At 42.4% G+C, this 21821-nt stretch overlaps 1 protein-coding gene across 1 annotated transcript in view; it reads right to left on the bottom strand.

Moving 5' to 3' along the window:
* The window catches only part of ADAMTS18 (ADAM metallopeptidase with thrombospondin type 1 motif 18), a gene marked incomplete at both ends in the record, with an annotated part of 157275 nt that overhangs the window by 6211 nt on the left and 129243 nt on the right, over window positions 1–21821 (bottom strand). Inside the window, 6 exons of the mRNA XM_079724025.1 lie at window positions 790–937; window positions 6509–6721; window positions 12619–12804; window positions 15152–15356; window positions 18599–18725; window positions 21378–21519. Coding sequence (XP_079580151.1) covers window positions 790–937; window positions 6509–6721; window positions 12619–12804; window positions 15152–15356; window positions 18599–18725; window positions 21378–21519 — 1021 coding nt within the window. The remainder of the gene's footprint in view (window positions 1–789; window positions 938–6508; window positions 6722–12618; window positions 12805–15151; window positions 15357–18598; window positions 18726–21377; window positions 21520–21821) is intronic.

The following is a 21821-nucleotide window of genomic DNA, read 5'->3' as shown; positions in this document are numbered from 1 at the left end:
ATTTGATATTGCAGTATAGTTGATTTACTATGTTGTGTTAGTTTCAGGTGTACAGCTAAGTGATTCAGTTATACATATATCCATTCTTTTTCAGATTCTTTTCCCATATAGGATATTACAGAATATTGAGTAGAGTTCCCTGTGCTCTGCAGTATGTCCTTACTGGTTATCTCTTTTACATATAGTAGTGTGTATATGTTAATCCCAAACTCCTAATTTATCCCTCCCTCCCCACGTTTCCCCTTTGGTAACCGTAAGTTTGTTTTCGAAGTCTGTGAGACTGTTTCTGTTTCGTAAATAAGTTCATTTGTATCATTTCTTTTTTTAGATTCCACATATAAGTGATATCATATGATACTCCTCTTTCTCTGTCTGACTTAATTATTATGATGAGCTCTAGGTCCATCCAGGTTGCTGCAAATGGCATTATTTCATTCTTTTTTATGGCTCTGGCACATGGTGGTTACTTTTTTCAATTTAAATTTAGTTTAAGAAACGGGCCTTGCAGCATTACCATTTCATCCTTTCAAAGTAAAAATTAACGGCTAAAACGCCATTAATTGTAGAATTAAATGTTCCTTGCATACCCATGCAAACAAGATCATTCTGAGCGGGAACGTTCCTGGACTTGTGCCCTGTACACCTCTCAGGAGTGCTCTTCACATAGACTTTGATGCGCATGGCACCCCCTAGAGTTGTGCAATGCATCAGCTGTGCAATCAAATATGGTAGGCTTTTGAAAAATATTCCAAAGAGCAGTAAAACTGACTGGCCCGTGGGGTCCTTTACCTCTCTTTCCAGGAGCTGGACAGAAGTTTGTATTACAGGCTCGCAGCACTGGAGGCTTCTGCCGGAGCGGACAACTTGAGGAAGGCCGGCCCTGATGAACACAGTGGACTGATCGGGTCTGGACCCCTCCTCCACAGGTCACCGTGCACTGCAGAAAAGGGAAAAGAGGAAGGAGTCAGGAACAATCGGGATGGTGTCCTGTCTGATGTCGGTGACATCAGATAAAAGGAATCCCCAGGCTTCATGACATTGCCAAGATGCCTGTCCATAAAACAGGGATTGTCCAGAGCCAGGCACAATGTGCTCGTGGTCCACTGAGTCTCTTGTAACACATGGGAGCCATGTGATCTGATTAAAAGGCTCTTAAGCAAATGCTATCTATCTCCCCCAACAGTGTGTGTCTCCCGGTTAAGTGACTCATAAAGAAGAGAGCTTCCAGAAATATAGAAGCTGCTGTAAGAATGCAGAAACAAATAGAGACACATCTAGGCAATTCATCACAGTATTTAAAGAATTCCAGGCAATCTCTGCAGATACGATAGTGGAGGGGATAGTTCAAAACTTGGACAGCAAAAGAAAGAACTCTCCGAGACAGCTTTGGAATTATGCCCTCTGTGCCCAGCCGAATTCTGAGTTAGCATGGTGGATATGGTGCTTCCTAGAAGTCAATTATTTCACTGTCCAACTAAAGTTAAAAAAAAAAAAAAAAAAAGACTAATAAGGACCGTCAAGTTATTTTTTTCCAGGCACACATATAAAGATATCTGTGCCTGGAAAACAAAATATTATCAGGGGAAAAGATAGCCCTTTAAATAGATTTTTATATGTATTTTGCTTTTAAAAAATTCACTACATTATCCTTATTATTTTTCTTATTTTATTGTGGACAGGTGAGGACTTCATCTTGGACAAGCATCACTATATGGATTGGCATTTGAGAGGAAAAAATATGTTGAGGTAAAAAGAGTATGAGTTTTGGAATTAGCCCCAAATTCAAATATAGCTGTATTAGTGTTATCAAACCATTTAAACCATAAGTTGGCAAACTTTGTTTGTAAAGAGCAAGAAAGTAAATATTTTTATTTGATTTACAATACTATATTAGTCTCAGGTGTACAACAGAGTGATTCAAAATTTTTATAGATTATATTCCATTTATAGTTATTATAAAATATTGGTCATATCCCATGTGCTGTAAAATATGTCATTGTAGCTTATTATATATACAGTAGTTTGTACCTTTTAATGCCCCTCCCACTCTGTTACTGGTTTGTTCTCTGTATTTTTTACATTCCACATATAAGTGATAACAAACAGTATTTGTCCTTCTCTATCTGACTTATTTCACTAAGCATAATACCTTCCTGGTCCATTGATGTTGCTGCAAATGGCATTATTTCCTTCTTTTTTATGGCTGAGTAGTAGTCCATTATATACATGTACCACATCTTCTTTATCCACCCGTCTGTTGATAGGTACTTAGTTTGCTTTCATATCTTGGTTATTGTAAATAATGCTGTTATGAAAATTAGGGTGCATGTATCTTTTTGAATTAGTGTTTTCATTTTCTTTGGATACATACTCAGGAGTTGAACTGCTGGGTCATATGGTAGTTCTATTTTTAGTTTTTTGAGGAATGTCCATACTGTTTTCCACAGTGTCTGCACCAATTTACATTCCCACCAACAGTGTATAGGGGTCCCCTTTTCTCCACATCCTCGCCAACATTTGTTATTTGTGTTCTTTTTGATGATAGCCATACTAAGAGGTGTCAGGTAACATCTCACTGTGTTTTTTTTAAAAATATAACTTTATTTATTTTTGGCTGTGTTGGGTCTTCGTTGCTGTGTGCGGGCGGGCTTTCTCTAGTTGCTAGGTGAGCGGGGGCTACTCTTCAGTGTGGGTTTCTCATCGTGGTGGCTTCTCTTGTCGTGGAGCATGGGCTCTAGAGCGCAGGCTCAGTAGTTGTGGCGCATGGGCTCAGTTGCTCTGCGGCATGTGGGATCTTCCCGGACCAGGGCTCGAACCCGTGTCCCCTGCATTGGCAGGCGGATTCTTAACCACTGTGCCACCAGGGAAGGCCCCTCACTGTGGTTTTGACTTGCATTTCTCTGATGATCAGTGATGTTGAGCATCTTTTCATGTCCTCTTTGGAAAAATGTTTATTCAGTTTGTCTGCCCATTTTTGATTGGGTTGTTTTGTTTTCTGATATTGATTTGTATAAGTTGTTTATATGTTTTTGATATTATCCCCTTATTAGTCACATCATTTGCAAATATTTCCTCCCAGTCAGTAGGTTGTCATTTCATTTTGTCTATGGTTTCCTTTGATGTGAAAAGTTTTTAAGTTTAATTAGATCCCACATGTTTATTTTTGCTTTAGTTTCCTTTGCCTGAGGAGGCAGACCCACAAAAACATTGCTACAATTTATGTAAAAGAATGTTCTGCCTACGTTTTCTTCTAGGAGTTTTATGGTTTCTGGTCTTACATTTAGGTCTTTAATCCATTTTGAGTTTATTTTCGTATATGGTATGAGAAAATGTACTAATTTCATTCTTTTACATGCAGTGGTACAGGTTTCCCAGTACCACTAATTGAAGAGACTATTTTCTCCACTGTATATTCTTGCCTCCTTCATTGTAGATTAATTGACCTTAAGTGCATGGGTTTAATTCTGGGCTCTCTATTCAGTCCCATTAATCCATGTGTCTGTTTTTGTGCCAGTATCATACTGTTTAGATTACCATAGTTTTTTAGTATAGTCTGAAGTCAGGGAGCATGATACCTCCAGTTCTGTTCTTCTTTCTCAAGACTGTTTTGGCTATTTAGGGTCTTTTGTGTTTCCAAACAAATTTTAAGATGATTTGTTCCAGTTCTGTGAAAAATGCTATTGGTATTTTGATAGGGATTGCACTGAATATGTAGATTGCCTTGGGTAGTATGATCATTTTAACAATATTAATTATATTCTTCCAATCCACAAACACAGTATATCTTTCCATCTGTTTATGACCTCTTCAATTTCTTTGATCAGTGTCTTATAGTTTTATGAGTACAGGTCTTTTACCTCCTTGGGTAGGTTTATTCCTAGGTATTTTATTCTTTTTGATGTAATTGTAAATGGGATTAATTTCTCTGACAGGTTGTTATTAGTGTATGGAAATTTAACAGATTTCTGTATATTAATTTTGTGTCCTACAGCTTTACCAAATCCATTGATGAGCTGTGGTAGTTTTTTTGGTGGTGTAGCTTTAGGATTTTCTATGTATAGTATAATGTCATCTACAAACAGTGACAGTTTTACTTCTTTTCCAATTTGGATTCCTTTTATTGCCCTGCCTTGTGCAGAGGCTGCTGACCACTGGTGGGTGAGGCTGTGTCACAAGGTGGCTGGCTGCAGAACCCTGGAGTTAGTGCTGGCTTTCTGGTGAGCAGGGTCAGGGTCCAGGAGATCCCAGGGCTGACGCCCACCTACTGGTGCATTCAGCCAGGTCCTGGGGCTGGTGCCAGCCCAGTGGCAGGCAAAGTCAGGTCCTGGGGTCTGGCTGCAGAGTCCAGTGGTCCCAGAGGTTGTGTCTAAATATTGGTGGGTAAAGCCATTTTCTGACACAGCTGCTGTGGGTCTGGCATGTCTCACAGCTTGTGTTGGCCTACTGATGAGTTGGGCTGGATCCCAGGGCAGCTGGCAGCCAAGGTATCTCAGAGCTGGTGTTGGCCTGCTGGTGGGTGGGCTGGGTCCTGCCATGGCTGCAGTTGTCCTGAGGCTGCTGTCCACCTGCTGGTGGGTGAGGCTGGTTCTGAGGCTAGAGCAGGCTCACTGGGAGGCTGGGCTTGGGCCCAGGGAGTCTTAAGGCAGCCTCTTTGCTGGTGGGTAGGGCAGTATCTGCACCCAGTTAAATTGCTTGGCCTGAGGTGTCCCAGTACTGGTGCCTTTAAGGCTGGTAGGCAGGGCTGGATCCCTCGGCTAATCAGCTAGAGGGAGGTTACAAAATGGCACTTGCCAGCACTAGTGTCCATGTGGTAGAATGAGCTCCCCCAATGCCTGAGGCCAGTGTCTGTATCCAGGGTTTGTTCCAGTTGCTTCCTTCTTTGCCAGGAGACTCTCCAAGATCAGCAGGTAGGTCTGACCCAGGCTCCTTTCTAAGCATTGCTTATGCCCTAGGTCTCAGAGCACGTGAGATTCTGTGTGCACCCTTTAAGAGCGGTGTCTCTATTTCCCACAGTGCTCCGGAACTCCTGAAAGTAAGCTCCACTGGCCTCCAAGGCCAAATGTTCTGAAGGCTCCTCTTCCTGGTGCAGATCCCTCGCTCCCTGGGGACAAGCTCTGCAACTGTAACTATTCTCCCATTTGTGAATCACCCACCTGGGGGTATACTGCGACTCCGCCTCTCCTACCCATCTCACTGTGGCTCCTCCTTTACATCTTTAGTTGCAGAAGATCTTTCCTGGTAGGTTCCGGTCTTTGTCGTCAATTGTCGTTCTGTAAATAGTTGTTATTTTGCTGTGCTCATGAGAGGGGGTGAGCTCCTACTCTGTCACCCAGGGAACTCTCCTCTCACAGTAGTAAACATTTTAGGCTTTATGGGCCATACGATTTTTGTTGCAGTTACTCAACTTTGCCTTTGTAGCACTGAAGCAGCCATGAACACCACAAACAAATGAGCATGGCTGTGTGCTAATAAAAGTTTATTCAGGCAGCAGCTGGGTGAGATGATTTGCCCACTGGCAATTATTCACTGATCTAAATGATTTTACATGAATCAATTTCCAAATGTGTTAAAAGAGTAAAATAATGATAAAAGTTTTGAAAAGGAATTCATAGCAATAGGCATAGCACCTAGTATGAGCCTAGTCAATTAGAGACATGCAATCATGCTAATTTCCTGATCTTTCCTTCATGTTTTAGTTCCCAGAGCCTCCCAAAAACATACCCAAACCTACCTGGCTCCTGTGTTGCACGATGAGGTGGGTAGCACCTCTCAAGCCAGTGGGGTCTCTGAAGAGCTATGTGACTCCCATTGGTTGTAACAACGCATGGACCAAAACACAGCTTTGGATTCCTGAGGGCATATTATTCTCTAAGACTTAGCATCACATACCAATCCTAGCCCAAAGCAGTGTGTCTAAAGTTGCTTCCAAGTCTTTCGAGGAAAAGGGTGTCTCTAACATCTGAGTTTAAAAGCTGGGTGTCTTTGGCTGAATTGCTGAAGTCACTGAGCTTTACCTGCCTCAAAATAGGGACAATAATACCCACTGATAAGACTGTTTCCAGGATGAAGGGAGGGAATAGAGGATACGTGTATAGTCTGTAGCATAGAAAGGGTTTGACAAATGTTAGCTATTATATTATTCAGAAACATGACATAAAAACCAAGCACGTCAAGCCTCGAAGCAGCATTTCTAAAATACAGAAGACTCTCGTGATGGTTTGAACATCAGCACGACATGACGGCCCTGGGACTAAGGACTTTATATTATTTACTCATTAAAAAAGAAAAAAAAAAAAAAACCAAGTTCTGCAAGATATTATCATCTCAATTTTCTAGAGGTGAAAATGGAGGCTCACAGATGATAGAATCTGCCCAGGGCCACATGGGCAGTGGAGCTGGCCAAGGAGCTCAGGTTGTTTGGACAGGTCTGTAACAGCAGCGGTTGTAAACTGCCTCCTTTTTTGGACTCTCTCCTAAATGTAAACCCCCTCAATCTGTTTGTGCTCACCTGCCGCCATGGCGATGAATACCACCCAGCTGCCATACTGTACACTGGACGGGCTGGACACGCCCCTCGGTTGCAGGTTTCTTCCAAGTCCAGGTTTGGTTTCTTAATATTGCGGCACCGTCGCTCAGGGAAGGTTATCAGCTTGCCCTGGAAGGCCTTCTCGCTGCATTTCATTTCCCTCTTCCTTACCCCCAAACCACAGCTAGCGGAACACTAGGGGCCAAGAGAAGAGGCGTCAGTGTGCAGGCTCCACTGTTAAGTCTGCTGAGCAGATGCGTTCTGACCTAAGGATGCACCATCCACGTGTAATCAGAGGGATGGGACTGCAGCAGGTCAACCACACCGCAGCAGGATCCCGAAAGCACTGCACCCAGTCCCTCATGCTATAGAGGCCAGAGAATCGGAGTCACTTTCCCAAGGTCACAGAATTCATCAGTACCATGAAACAAAATGAGGCCCTGCCCAGCAGGACCACGAGGTGCCACGTGGAGGGAGTGAGACAAAGTCAGAGAGAAAGACAAGATTGGCAGAGGATGTGATCAGGATCTCTGTGTAGTGACTGGATGTCCAGGAATACCTGAGGCCTCTCTGCAGAGTCAGGGGTCAGTGTGCCAAGGAAGCAGAGCCGGGAGACTGGGGTTAGAGGCAGTGCAGGGGAAGAACCATCAGATCACACGTAACTTCCCTTCATTTTTACCCTGCCTCTGTCTTGGCTGAGATACAACCTGCAGCTGTGGTATGGCAGGAAAAACAAAGAGAGAAGGATGGAGGCTGAGGAAAAGTATGAGAAAACCTGTTTTTGTTTTAAACAGTATTATGGAATACTGTACGAAGCCTTGATGAACTGAATAAATCAGTAAGAACTGGCATCAGTGTAACCATCATAAATAATGAAGGACAGGGATAGGATCAAGATGCTGGAACACCAGGATGTGGAGCTCACCTTCTGCCACAAATACATCAAAAATCCACCTGCATGTGGAATGATTCTCACAGAACATCTACTGAGCCCTGGACATCTACTGAGCCCTGGCAGAAGACCTCAGACTTTCAAAAGGGTAAGAAAATCTCCACATAACTGGGTAGGACAAAAGAAAAGAGGAAAAAAAAGAGAGAAAGGAATTGGGACAGGATCTGTGCCCCTGGGAGGAAACTGTGCAAGGGGAAAGCTTTCTGTGCCCTGGGAAGTCCCCTCATGGGCAGGGAGGTCAACCAGGACAGAGGGGAAGCTTTGGAGCCTTGGAGGAGCACAGCAACCAGTTTGTAGAGGGCAAAGAGGAGAGAGACCTGCATGGAGGGTTGGCACCACTGCCCAGCACCCCCTAGCCTGAGATGCTCCTCTGCTGAGGCAGGCAGGGGCTGGGTGCTGAGGCTCAGGATTTGGAGGTCAGACCCAGGGAGAGGACTGGGGTTGGTTGCTTGGAGACACCCGGAGGGGGCTAGGACATGGTATGCCCCAGCTGAGGGAGTACAGAAAGAAGCCTGGGCCCATTAGAGAGGCAAGGCACTATTGTTGGGGGGAGGGGTGTGCTAGGAGGGGGGCAAGACTGCCATAGGAGCTTCCTTCTCTGTGAGTGCACTCTCCGGCAGCAAAGTCCTGGAGGGGAAAGTCTGCAACCTAGGTTACTCTACCCAGCAAGATTACCATTTCGAATAGAAGGGGAGAGAAAGAATTATCTCAGACAAGCAAAAACTAAAAGAATACAGCAGTACTAAACCTATCCTAAAAGAAATACTGAAAGGTCTTTGCTAAACAGAAAGGAAGATATAGGAAGGAGGAAATCACAAATGGAAAGTAAACCACTTAAATAATTCAATATAGAGATCAAAAGGAAAAAAAAAACCTATCTGTGAAAGCAATGCTAAACACAAGGAACAGCAAAAGGATAAACATGAAGATGTAAAAAAAGGAGATTAAAATCATAAAATGTGGGGAAACAGTAAGAAAATGTAGTTTTTTTTTTTTTTTAGAATGTGTTTGAGCCTATTTGACTATCAGTCTAAAGCAAGCAGATACAGGAAGGGGTTAACATACTTGAAAAACGGCAACCACAAATCAAAAACGTACAATAGACTCACAAAAACCAAAGGGAAGAAAACACAAGCATAAAATAAAAGGAAATCATTAAACCACAAAAAGAAAAAGAATGGAACAAAGAAGAAACAGAATTAACTGGAAAACAAGGTTTAAAATGGCAATAAATACGTATGTATCAATAATTACCTTAAATGTCAATGGACTGAATGCTCCCATCAAAAGACATAGAGTGGCAGACTGGATTAAAATACAAGAGACCCACCTTAGGGCAAAGGACACAAATAGATCGAAAATGAGGGGATGGAAGAAGATACTTCATACAAACAGAAACGTCAGGAAAGCAGGAGTCACAATACTTGTATCAGACAAAATAGACTTTTTCTTTATGGCCTCTGTTTGAAAGAAGGACACTATATAATAAGAGGATCAATACAAGAAGAGGATTTTACACTCCTTAACATATATGCACCTAATATAGGAGCACCAAAATACATAAAACAAATACTAACAGACATAAAGTCTCCAACTGTTATTGTATTCCTGTCAATCTCTCCCTTGAACACCCCACTCACATCAATGGACATAGCTTCTAGACAGAAAATCAATAAGACAACAGAGATCCTAAATGATACAATAGAACAGTTAAACTTAATTGATATTTTCGGGACATTACATCCAAAAAAAAAAAACAGAATACACATTCTTTTCAAGTGCACATGGAACATTCTCTAGGACTGACCACATACTAGGGCACAAAACTAACCTCAACACATTTAAGAGTATAGAAATTATTTCAAGCATCTTCTCTGACCACAATGGCATGAAACTAGAAATCAACCATAGGAAAAGAAATAAGAAAAAAACCGATTACATGGAGACTAAACGATGTGCTACTAGAAAAACCAGTGGGTCAACAAGGAAATCAAAAAAGAAACTAAAAAATACCTTGAAACAAATGAAATGAAAGCACAACCATACAAAATCTATGGGATGCAGCAAAATCAGTTCTTACAGGGAAGTTCCTAGAAATACATGCCTTCCTCAAAACAAGAAAAATCTCAAACAACTTAACCTACTACCTGAAATAATTAGAAAAAGGAGAGTAAACAAACCTAAAGGCAGCAGAAGGAAGGAAACAATACAGATCAGAGGAAATAAAACAGATTAAAAAACAGTAGAAAAAAATCAATAAAATCAAGAGCTGGTTCTTTGAAAGGGTAAACAAGGTTGACAAACCTCTGACCAGACTCACCAAGAAGAAAAAGAGAACCCAAATAAACAAGAAATGAAAAATGCCTTAAAGACTTAAACATAAAACATGACACTGTAAAACTCCTAGAAGAGAGCATAGGCAAAACATTCTCTGACATAAATCATACCAGTGTTTTCTTCGGTCAGCTTCCCAAGGCAATAGAAATAAAAACAAAAATAAACAAATGGGACCTAATCAAACTTACAAGGTTTTTCACAGCAAAGGAAACCATAAAAAAACTGAAAAGACAACCTGTGGAACAGGAGAAAACTTTTGCAAATGATGCAACCAACAAGGGCTTAATCTCCAAAATATACAAACAGCTCATACAACTTAGCAACAGAAAAAACAAACAAACCAATTGAAAAATGGGCAGAAGACCTAAATAAACATTTCTCCAAAGAAGACGTACAAATGGCCAATAGGCACGTGAAGAGATGCTCAACATCGCTGATTATTAGGGAAATGCAAATCAAAACTACAGTAAGGTACACCTCACACTGGTCAGATGGCCATTATTAAAAAGTCTACAAGTAACAAATGCTGGAGAGGGTGTGGAGAAAAGGGAACCCTCCTGCACTGTTGGTGGGAATGTAAGTTGGTGCAGACACTGTGGAAAACCGTATGGAGGTTCCTCAGAAAACTAAAAATAGAATTGCCACATGATCCAGCATATAACCAGACAAAAAACTTTAATTCAAAATGATACATGCACCCCTATGTTCATAGCAGTACTATTCACAATAGCCAAGACATGGAAGCAACCTAAATGTCCACTGACAGATGAATGGATAAAGAAAATGTGGTACATATATGCAATGGAATATTACTCAGCCGTAAAAAAGAATGAAATTATGCCATTTGCAGCAACATGGGTGGATCTAGAGATTATCATACTAAGTGAAATAAGTCAGAAAGAGAAAGACAAGTACCATATGATATCACTTATATGTGGAATCTAAGATATGACACAAATGAACATATCTATGAAACAGAAACAGACACACAGACATAGAGAACAAACTTGTGGCTGCCAAAACAGAGGGGTGGAGGGAGAGGGATGGGTTGGGAGTTTGGGGTTAGTACATGCAAATTATTACATTTAGAATGGATAAACTACAAGGTCCTACTGTATAGTACAGGGAACTATATCCAATCTCCAGGGATAAACCATAATGGAAAAGAATATAGAAAAACATGTATACATGTGTATAACTGAGTCACTTTGCTGTACAGCAGAAATTAGCACAACACTGTAAATCAACTCTACTTCAATAAAGATAAAATAAATAAATAATGAAGGAGAACACTGAGGTTATACTTACAGCAGCTCTATGAGGGAGGGAGGTACAAGTGTTTGCTCCAAGGTGCCAAGGAGGAAAGTGAGGCGTAGCCCAAGGTCACACCTGTAGTAATCACTGAAGGCTGCTTTTTAATGGGCTAAGTCTGATTCAAGCCCATGCCTTTAGTCATTAGGTTATAATGTCTCTTAAAGAAAATGAGCGAGGAGGAGAGAGGCGAACGTGTTGCTCTATACTTGTCATCTACATAGAATGAAAGGGCATTGATGGAAAAGACCCAGAGGCTGCTGGGATAGAAGCCCCTCCACTACTGGACCTCACCATCCCCACTAGTGACCTTTTCTCTTTCTTGGCATCTGTCTTGCTCACCAGACAGTGGACTCCATAGGAGCAGAGACCTCGCCTTATGTATTACTGATGTACACTTCTGGTTTGGCGTCTTTTCTCATGTTTCCTATGCCTGTGAACTCAAAGGATTTTCCCAAGCTAGAAGTCTGGGAGGCATCTTTAAATCTTCCCTCTCCCCTATCCAACATAAGCCTGAAGGTACCAGCCGGCCTCCTTAGGAACTCTCAAAGACCCTGCTTCCTGCCATCCCTGGAAAACTTTCATCTTCCATTTTCATCACTGCAATATCCAGGCAAGCGCCTTCCCTGCCTCTAGCTTTGGGTTCCCCTCTGTCTGAGATGAAAACCTGATTGTTCCACTGCTTTATTTAAAATTTTAAATAGCTCCCCTACCTTTATAGGATATATTTGTAGCCCGCCACCCCCACCCTCACAATCTGTGCCTGAGGAAACCTCCAGCTTCCACCCCGACCCCCTGCCCAGTTCCGCCCTGACTGCTTTATATTCTCCGGTCTCTCCCTTGCATAGGGTGCACCCTCTGTCTGAACAGCCCTGGCCCTGTCTTTGCCTGATTCCTGCCCATCCCTCAGGCTCACACTCCCTGGAAAGTCTCTTCTGCCAAGGTTTCCTCCTGACGCACGTGTTGGGTGGACCTCAGGCTCTCCCGTGGAATCACAGACCTCTACCACAGCACTCCGCTTACCTTACCTGTATTTTTTTTAATTTAAATTATTTATTTTTGGCTGCGTTGGGTCTTCGTTGCTGTGTGTGGGCTTTCTCTAGTTGTGGCTCGCAGGCTCTAGAGCACAGGCTCGGTAGTTGTGGCGCATGGGCTTAGTTGCTCCGCGGCACGTGGCATCTTCCCGGACCAGGGCTCGAACCCGCCTCCCCTGCACTGGCAGGTGGATTCCCAACCACTGTGCCACCAGGGAAGTCCCACCTGTATTTTTATACACGTTTTATGCAGTTTGGTACCTCGACGGCCCAGACACTGCCCAATCAGTGTGATGCGTGCTTTTTTAATATGTGAGGAAGAAATCAGCAGGGAAGAATGAATAATAAGCAGCCACTTGGTATACATGTGTGGAACAGAAAGAAGCATTGAGTGTTTGGATGCTGGGGGATGAGCTGAGCAGTCCCAATAAAACCCAGCACTACATCTAAACTCATACCTCACTCCATGAAGAGACGACCCACTGGAGCCGACTGTTCTTGGGACATCGTCCTAGGACACAGCCCTCCTGCGATTCTGGTCTCGGGCTGCTGGCACACAAGCTCTCAGGGACGTCCTCCACCGTGGCAGAACTTTTACACAGGACTTCACGTTTCCTCACCCCTCGTCCACAGGTCTTAGAACACTTGAGATTTAAAAAAAGGCATGTACATGCTAGTCTCAAAAGACTGTCTTCCAGGTGAATTCCAGGTGAATGCATTAATGAAGGGTTTACAAAGCAATTTTTAAGCACTAGAACCAAATGCCCAAAAAAATCCCTTGCAGCCAGCAGAATAAATCTTTCCTCCGTCCAGAGCCTCTAAGTACAGATTAGTGTTCCCTTTCAACATTCTGAATGCCCAGGGGTTGCTGTGTTGCCCCAGGTCTGCAGACAAGTTTTATTCTTAATGGAGAAGGGAGGGATTCTGTGCATAGCACACATGATAACAATTTTGAAAATAGTACAGGACCTATTCATTGATATAACTGTATCTCTCTCTGGCATGAGGCAGAGTCAGTCTGGGCATTGGTGAAAGAGGACTGTCAGTGCTTTGGACAAGGAAGATAATAGCAAAGTATAATATGTACAATAGGGATGGCAACAGACCGTGACATTTATAAAAATGGGGTGGGAGTGTCCAATTCTTGCCCCTAACATCTGCTGTTTCTAGGCGGGGCATTGTGCTAACTCTTGGGGAAAAATTGAGTCAACACTCATCAAATATTTGGGAGTAACTATGCACGGTGGGCCCATACTCTTCTACTCTGACTGTCCTGACCTTTACAAGAACTGTGACATATGTAAGGCGGCAAATAATCTCCTGGCTTTCAGATTTGTAGTTCAAAAGTTGCCAAGATCACTTAGAAGACTTTGGCCCCAGGCTGGGGTGTGCCCTCAAGGGACGTGTCCCCTCCCTGGCCTTTACAGTCTTCTTGTTCGCCTCTCAGAAGGGCCGCACGAGATGTGGTCCCATTTGTCTTGACTCTTGGTGAGTTTGCAAACATCTGGGGCACCGTTCCAAGCCTGCTCAGGGGACCAATGGGAATTCTCATTCTTCATATTTCTAAGGGAGATGGAGACAGGATGATATCATAATAATCATCTCTCTGCAAACCGCAGCAGAGAACATTTATTTAATGCCTTCTGTGCATGATGATATACCTCAGTGTATACCAGGGCCTATATCACATGACCCTCTAACCAGCCCATGAGATAATTGCTATTATCCCAGAGGTGTCTGAGAGTCACAGAGCTCAGGTACCTTGACCAAGATGAATCGACCGTCGGCCAAGTTGTGGAGATGGGCAAATTCGTCTGATATCAGACCAGGGCTCTGCACCCCTAAACATCTCTCATTCATGTTCATAACATCCAAGTAGTTAAATTCTTATTCAATAGAATTCTTATTTATCGCGATTTTTTTCCAGCATAAATTGCTTCCCAAATGGTTTCCAGAGCCATGGTCTCTAATGGAAGAACTGGTTGCTATCACAGTTCTGAAGGACCCCTTTCGTATTAAGTTCTCAAAAGGACATATTTGGTTTTAGTTGTCAAATAAAAGGGGCTGTGAGGGTGCAAGGCTAAACTTCATCCGAAATCAATGCTCTCCAGGATGTAATGCACCCTATGCAGAAACTCGGTAGAAATGTGGTCAGGGGCTCCTACCTGGCTTCACAGTTCAGGTGATGAAGGCTCTGCATTTTCTTTGCATCAATCCCTAAAACTGGCTTGCCATCCATGGTTTGGCAGAGGCTGGGCTCTTACCTGCAAGGATGCTGTGTACCAGGGTTCTTGGCACATTTTGGACCAGATAATTTTGGGGGGGGCAGACATTTTTTAAAATGCCCTGTGCATTGTAGGGTGTTTCCCTCTACCAACCAGATGCCAGTAGCACCATCCTCCAGAGCTGTGACGATCAAAATGTCTCCATGGCCAAATTCCCCTGGGGGGCAAACTGCCTCCAGCTGAGACCCTCTGAGTTGTGAATGTCAGGCAGTTCTAGGGCTCTTCCAACTTCCTGAGTTTGTACCTTTCATTGGGAGTTCATGGCAAGAGCCAACTTCACGCCCAACTCCTCTCTGCAGTCTAATAACCGCACCTCTCGCCCTTGAAGCAAGAGTTAAATACCCTTTCTATGCCTAGTTCTTGCTATTTTCCGTTTGCTTTGGAGAATTCAGTAGCCAGTTTCATCTGCCAATCCTCCAACACTCACTAGTCTAGCCTAAATGGCCTCCATATTCTAATTTTTTAGGAGATTAGACTTTGAAGTATTCTAAGCTGTGGTACAGGGTTGGGGGGTCTCACTTCCGGCTGCATAAGCATCACTCCAAATGCTAATTAAAATGCCCCATTTCACATTAAGTCAGTGTGATTCCCACAAAGGTATCAACAGCTGAGACACTCTTAGGGGAAAAAAGGTACCACCCATATTTTTGTCACCTTCCTTTTCCATGGGGAACGAGACCAATGACTCCAAGCCTTTCCCACTTACCTGAGACCAGGGCCCAGGGCTCCATTCTGGAGGGCAGGCATGGCTGTTGCAGACTTGAACCTGAGTGGGTGTGCTCACTGGGCAGAGAGAATGCACTACCGCTTCCTCCTTTTGGAAGGGCTTCTTCTGGACACACTGGACCTTCCGGCTCTGCTGGCCCCCCGCACATGACCTGCTGCACACGCTCCATTCGCCTGGCTTCCAGCTTTCAGTGAAAGACAAAATTACTTCTGGTGAAGCTAAGACTATGGATCATCAATTCCAAAGCAGTTACTGTGAAAGATTAACCACCTGATGAAAGCCTCAGGTCAACTGTAGAACCAATATGGCCAATTCATACTGATTCTGCTTTTATAGATTTTCAAGCCTATGTGAACGTGGTCCATTTGTAGGGAATCACATTTAATCACCACATAATTCTAGGGAAAAATATGTTCCTGTCCTCTGCAGGCAAAGAAACAGGTGCCATTTGGAAATGTGAGCGATTCATTCATTCAGCCAATTGGGATCTTAAACCCTGTCCCACGGGATCTCCTAGGCATTAGGGTTGGAAAAAATGAATGAAGTAATGCTTTTCCCATTAAGAAGCCTATGGAAGAGGTGGCTATGTGAACAAACAAAGAAGATACTTTCTGATAATTGCTACAAAGAAGTTAATAAAAGTACAATAAGGAGACTAATGAAACAAGGGGTCAGTGAGGGGGAGAGAGAGGGGTGTGTATGTGTGTGTGTGTGTGTGTGTGCACGTGTGTGCGTGCGAGCATCTGAAAGAGAGAGGGGCGCACTCAGAGAGGGTCTTACAAAGAATATTTCTAAGTAGGTGGTTCCTCCAACTACTTTTTCTGGTTAGCCTTAAACTTTACTGATGGGTTAGAGATATAATCTCGAGTTCTTTATTTAAAGATTGCCAGGTCACTTTTTTGTTTTTCACAGCTGTCTGAGACTTGGTGTACACTGAAGAATGATCAACTGTAACCAAGAATCCTTGTCAACAACTGCCTGTGATTAACTGAAATTCTCTGATTTGAAGGCCTAGCATTAAAAAGATCCACCAGATAGGATCATGATACGTTTCAAAGCGTCAATGTCTAAAACTGCTCTTGGTTTACAAATATTCTAAGTATCATTTGAAAGCATAAAAACATCACTGAGACCAAATGTGTTTTTGTAACACCTCTGCACTTCTGCATCTTCCTAGTCCTATGATTTTGGCTCTGGTTTCCCCTGCCCCCCACAAGCCTGAGGTGTGAGGTTAAAGACCTTTCTGTTAGTCCAGAGAATTTAGTACATGAGTTCTAGGATTCTAAGTATTCTAAAACATTGCATAATCCATGTTATCTTAGTTAAAGAGAGATGATACCAAATAAAAGAATTCCGTATATGTGTATAATCATTTTATCTTACAGTAAGATGCAAAGAAAAGATATATATTATCATGAAATTATTAGTTTTAATCAACCCCGACCTCACAGACCTGATTCCTCCACTTTCCATTTTCTCCCTTATTGCCTTTTTTTTGGCCGTGTCTCATGCCTTGCGCAGAGTTCTAACCGCTGGACCACCAGGGAAGTCCTCTTACTGCTTTCTTACATGTATCATTTTTATAGCACATATCTCACTGCATCTCAATTATCTGTTTACACATCCACCTCTTCCATTCAGTGGTGGGTTCATTGCTGGCAGGAACTAAAAGCTATTCATCTCCATCTTCCAGCCCTCAGCTGAGGACCTGGCGTACCATAGGGCACATAACATGGTCATTACATGGGAAAATAATGGAGTTAGATCAGATGAACTCCTTTGTCCTTAGAACTCTAATAGTCTAAGCCCTTATTTCTAGTATATCTCTGTGGAAGAATAGTCCCTAAAAGGTCCCATTATTCAACAGGAAATACTGAGAGAAATAATAGGGTTGCAGGGAATTCCCTGGAAGTCCAGTGGTTAGGACTTCGCAGGTTTGATCCCCGGTCAGGGAACTAAGATCCTGCATGCCTCTCACTGCGAGGCCCCCCCACCAAAAAAATAGGGTGGCATAAAAGGGAAAAGAAGCAAAAGATACTGCCCATTTCACTCCAACCCTGTAGAGTCACTGCAGGGGCTGTTCTGCTTTTAAAGAGCCAGCAAACTTGTTACTGCACCGAATATCATTTCTACATGGAGCCATCAGGAAAGTTCTGGGAGTTAAGCATGACCAACGCTCTCTCTCCCTTTTCATGGATGTACATACGAATGGGGTTCCTTTCTTTTCTTGGTGGAGATAAACAATGATGGAAAGGAGGCTTAAAATAAGAAAATATTAGCTTGCCATTCAAGTGTACTGACAATCCCTACACGCACCTAAACGTCCACACACATGCGCGCACACACATGCGCGCACGCACATACACCCGCATCTAAGGGAGAGATTATTCCACAAGGATCGGTAACACTGTCTGGTTATCACGTCTTAGAGCCACGGGATATTTTTAGAGCCAGACATTTCTTAGCAAGAGAGAAAATTCCATGAAAGTCCCCCACATGTCTTTCTCCTTTTTGTGTTCAGGATACAGCTGGTTCCAAACTCTAAGGGAAAAACTGAGTTGACAATTGGGCCTAGGGGATTGGTGGGGAGCTGAAGCCCCAAACGATTATGACAAATACACTATTTACAAGGAAAAAAATATGTATGTATATAAAAAGACTGTGCAATATAATCGCATCACCACAAAGCAAACACTACTTATTAAGATGATCGGAAACAGCAGGGAACACAACAGTGCTGTAGAAGAAACCCTGTCAATTCTATATAAATACATTTGGCAGAAGATAAATCAAACAAGGAGAGACTCCATTTGGCCGGGAACATTAGTTAAAATTAGCGTTCAAATAGTAGTGTGGCTAAAGTCCATCCAAAAGCAAACCCACTGAGCTCCCCACCGTGTCTCTTCATCAAAAATGGGGTTACCACTTGGGCCCTACACCCTTCCTTTTAACTTTGTGTCTTGCTACTGTGTAATTTGCATTTGGGCTTTCATGGGTTGCAGAGTAATATGATTTTTAAATTCTTGGATGACTCTATAAAAGTTAAGCACACAACCACATAGAAATTTAACTAACATAGGATTCTGTGTTATTTAAATATCTGTTTTAGTTCAGAGAAGAGGGGTCTCTATGAAACAGTTGAAAAAAGATGCCTTTATGCCTTTTTTTACCCCAAGGTTATGTTGGCATAGCCAGAGTCTGAGTGTCTGAAGCAAATCTGTGTTTTTCAAGTTATATATTTTAACTGCAACTCTCGTCTCCTTTCTTATATTGCCTTTTTTTGGGGGGGGGTGCGGCGGAGGGTATTCTATCTGTCTTTGAATCACTTTTGATCAGAGGCATCAACAGTGGCTTCAACCATCTCCTATCAACAATAAAGGCACACAAGTACAGATGCAACCAGAAAGACATTTCCAGATGACTTACTAGGCAGGGCAGGAGAAGGCATTGCACATTTTGGGTTCAGTTGCTGGCTTGGCTCTTGCATTGCAGAATGAGGAATTGACTTGAGTGTTTTGATCCCGTAAGCAAATGGCCTTGACACTTATGTAACCTAATAAGACATCAGAAGTTACAAAGTGAAAACTGCAGATAACCAATTCCACTTAGTTTCCAAGTTTAGCTTCGGGTTTACCAGGGTTCTGATATTTTACTGAAGATACAGAACCTAAATATTGTATGAAAACACTTCCTTCTGATAAAATCTACAACTCATGTGAATTCCACCCTCATGCCACGCCCCCCCTAAGATAATAGTTTTCATATTTTAATACTTTTTAACATGTAGCATCTTAGTTTTCAGGACTGCCATGGATTCTAGAACGATATAGTAATAAAGGCAGGGCAATATTTTGAAATTGAAAACAATTTTGAAAACAGGGCAATATCTGTTTGAGGGAAGTATCCCACAAGCTTTAACTCACACTGCACATATCTAATGGAAAATGTTCTGCAAAGAAAAATCTTGGGGGAATTATGTGTGGAAACTCTAAGATTTTGCTTTTTTATGAAGCATCTTCTACACTTGCCTGAGAGTATGTGCATATATAAACAAAAAGTTGAGCTCACTGAAATATGTGTTCATACTTGTCCACAAGGACTCTGGTTTTTTGTTTCTGTCTGTTCACCCCACTGCCTTGTTTTCAATATTCATTTCAGGACCTCTCATCAAGATACACTTTATTTTGTGTGTGATTAACTGTATTTGTCAGCTCCCCACATAGGAACGCTGCCTCCTCTTTCCATTGTCTTCATTCACATGGACTTTGCCTTAAAATGGAATCTGAGCAACAGTGGAAAGTCACTCCCGCTAGAATGATTAGGTTGAAGGGGGTTTACTTTCAGGAGGAACTGATCAAAATATTGGGACTCCCTAAAGTTAAGAGTTTGCTTCTGGAGAACGTATTCATTTGGACTTGTCTTCTCTTAGACTTCCGACATGCTATGGTCTGTGAGTCACACGAAGGTGTTGCTAACTCAAGGCAAAGGAGAATCCCATAATGCAATGCACTTGTCCAGCATCCTCCCCTTGGTTGTATTTATTCCCTGTAAATGGAAAATGGATTGAATCTCTCTCTTTCCCAAGGAACCTGTGCTCTCTCTGGAATACCAGGAACTTATTGCGAATGATCTCAAAGAGCATTTGATCCATGAACAACTGCTCATGCTCAAAGACTACGTGAAAAACAGCATAAAGATTATGGTTTCTGTTCTGTTAAAAAAAGAACAAAAAGAACATAAAATGATACATGTGTGGCATGTGTCTGAGTATGTGAAACACATCTGTTTTTATGTTTGCTTAAGAAAAAGAATACGATATAGACCAAAGTATTAACATTGGCTATTGCTGATTAAAAGATTATGGGAGATTATTTTCTTCTTTATAGCATATCGCTTTTAAAATGTATATTAATAAAAAATATATTCCCTTTTAATTATTTCATATATATTTTTAAAAAGAAGTATATCCTCATATTTTGTTAACTAGCATGGGCATCCGAAGACAGAATTTCTTCCCTTTCTGTATTTCTGCTCTGTCTCTGGTCCTAAGATGCCCCATTTGGCTCAGTGGGATGGACACAGTGGGGAGACCCGCTGTCACCAGGTGCTCTGAGCATGAGGAAGTAAGGGACCAACCTTCATGCTTTGGCTTCATGGACTCATTTATGGATTCATTCTTCTTCCCAAAGGGCAAGTGTGACACAGATTGACTTACCAGCCAATATGTGATATTTGGGGACCTAGATAAAATGCCTCCCGTCTACGCACTGAGAGGATGGCTGTTCTTCCCTTCCTTACAAGGGCTATTTCTCGGATTTAATCCATTTCCCTGCGGGGCTGGAATGCCACTGCTTCCACGGGTCAGATCGCTGTCTTAAGTCTGCCTTGCGTGTGTTTTCACTGTCTTGCCCCTACCTTCTCTGAGTCCCACTGGGAGGCTGACAACAACAGAAAAGTCAGGACAGAAAGACACGAAGCTGTGAGCTGCAAAATCCATCAATGACTCAATCCTTACAAGAAACGGACACATATTTTATATTTCCCTCCCTTGTAAGTTTCAGATGTGTAACTTTTGAGTCCTGGTTGTGGCTGACTTGAGATTTGTGTGAGTGGGTTCCTTTCTACATAGGAAAATCCCCAAAGAGTACAAATAATATATATATTTTTTTCTTACAGTGACAGTTCCCATAAAGATAGTTCTTTTGTTGCTTATTTAAACTATACAATGGAAAGACATCTGGAGTGAAAGAACCTGTTTTTTTTTTTTTTTTTTTTGAAAACAGGGCAGGTGGCGGGGTTCTACAAAAGGAAACTGAGGTGACAGGTGGGGGCCAGACCATGCGGGGTCCAGTGGGCCACAACGAGGAGCGTGGGTTTCATCCAAGTGCAAAGAGGAGCCATGGATGACTTTGAAGCAGAAGAACATAATTTCATTTTTTTTTCTGTTGCTGTAATGTTTTTTTGAATTTCTGAATTTAATTTTTTTATACGGCAGGTTCTTATTAGTTATCTATTTTATACATATTAGTGTATATATGTCAATCCCAATCTCCCAATTCATCCCACCACCCACCCCCTGCCCGCCACTATTGCCCCCTTGGTGTCCATGTCTGTGCTCTACATCTATGTCTCTATTTCTACCCTGCAAACCAGTGAAAGACCCTGTTTGAGGAGAGACACGGAAGACGGTGAGGAAATCAACTACCTCCACCACAGGAGAAGGAGCAATCTGACTGCACTGTGCTCCAGGTGTGGCTGTGTCTTTCTGAGGCTGGCTGAGTTCCATTCACGACCTGGGGAAGTGCATACTTCCAAGATATCCCCGGATTTTTGCCTTGCATCAGAATCTGGACAGTGTAAGATACAAATCAGAGATCAAGATACAGGTCAGACCCTGGAATTCCAGAAATCTCACTGAACATTTTAGAGATATTTGCATGCCATTTTGACCTCAAAGCTGGTTCACATCATTGTTCCCAAGTATGTTTTATGTTGATTTAAAGTTTGCCCATGACACTTTAAAATGTGTACCTCTAGAGCATCAGAACTGTGATTTAGAAAGACAGTAGGGAAACAGGACATTTGCTATAAGCCCACAACCCTCAGTTCTAGGCATATCCAATGAATAAGGCAAGAAAATAGATTTTTA

Source organism: Hyperoodon ampullatus (genome assembly GCF_949752795.1).
Source record: "Hyperoodon ampullatus genome assembly, chromosome: 18".
Lineage (NCBI taxonomy): Eukaryota > Metazoa > Chordata > Mammalia > Artiodactyla > Ziphiidae > Hyperoodon > Hyperoodon ampullatus.
The sequence above is the reverse complement of the archived record's forward strand: the minus strand, read 5'-3'. Positions and strand labels throughout refer to the sequence as shown.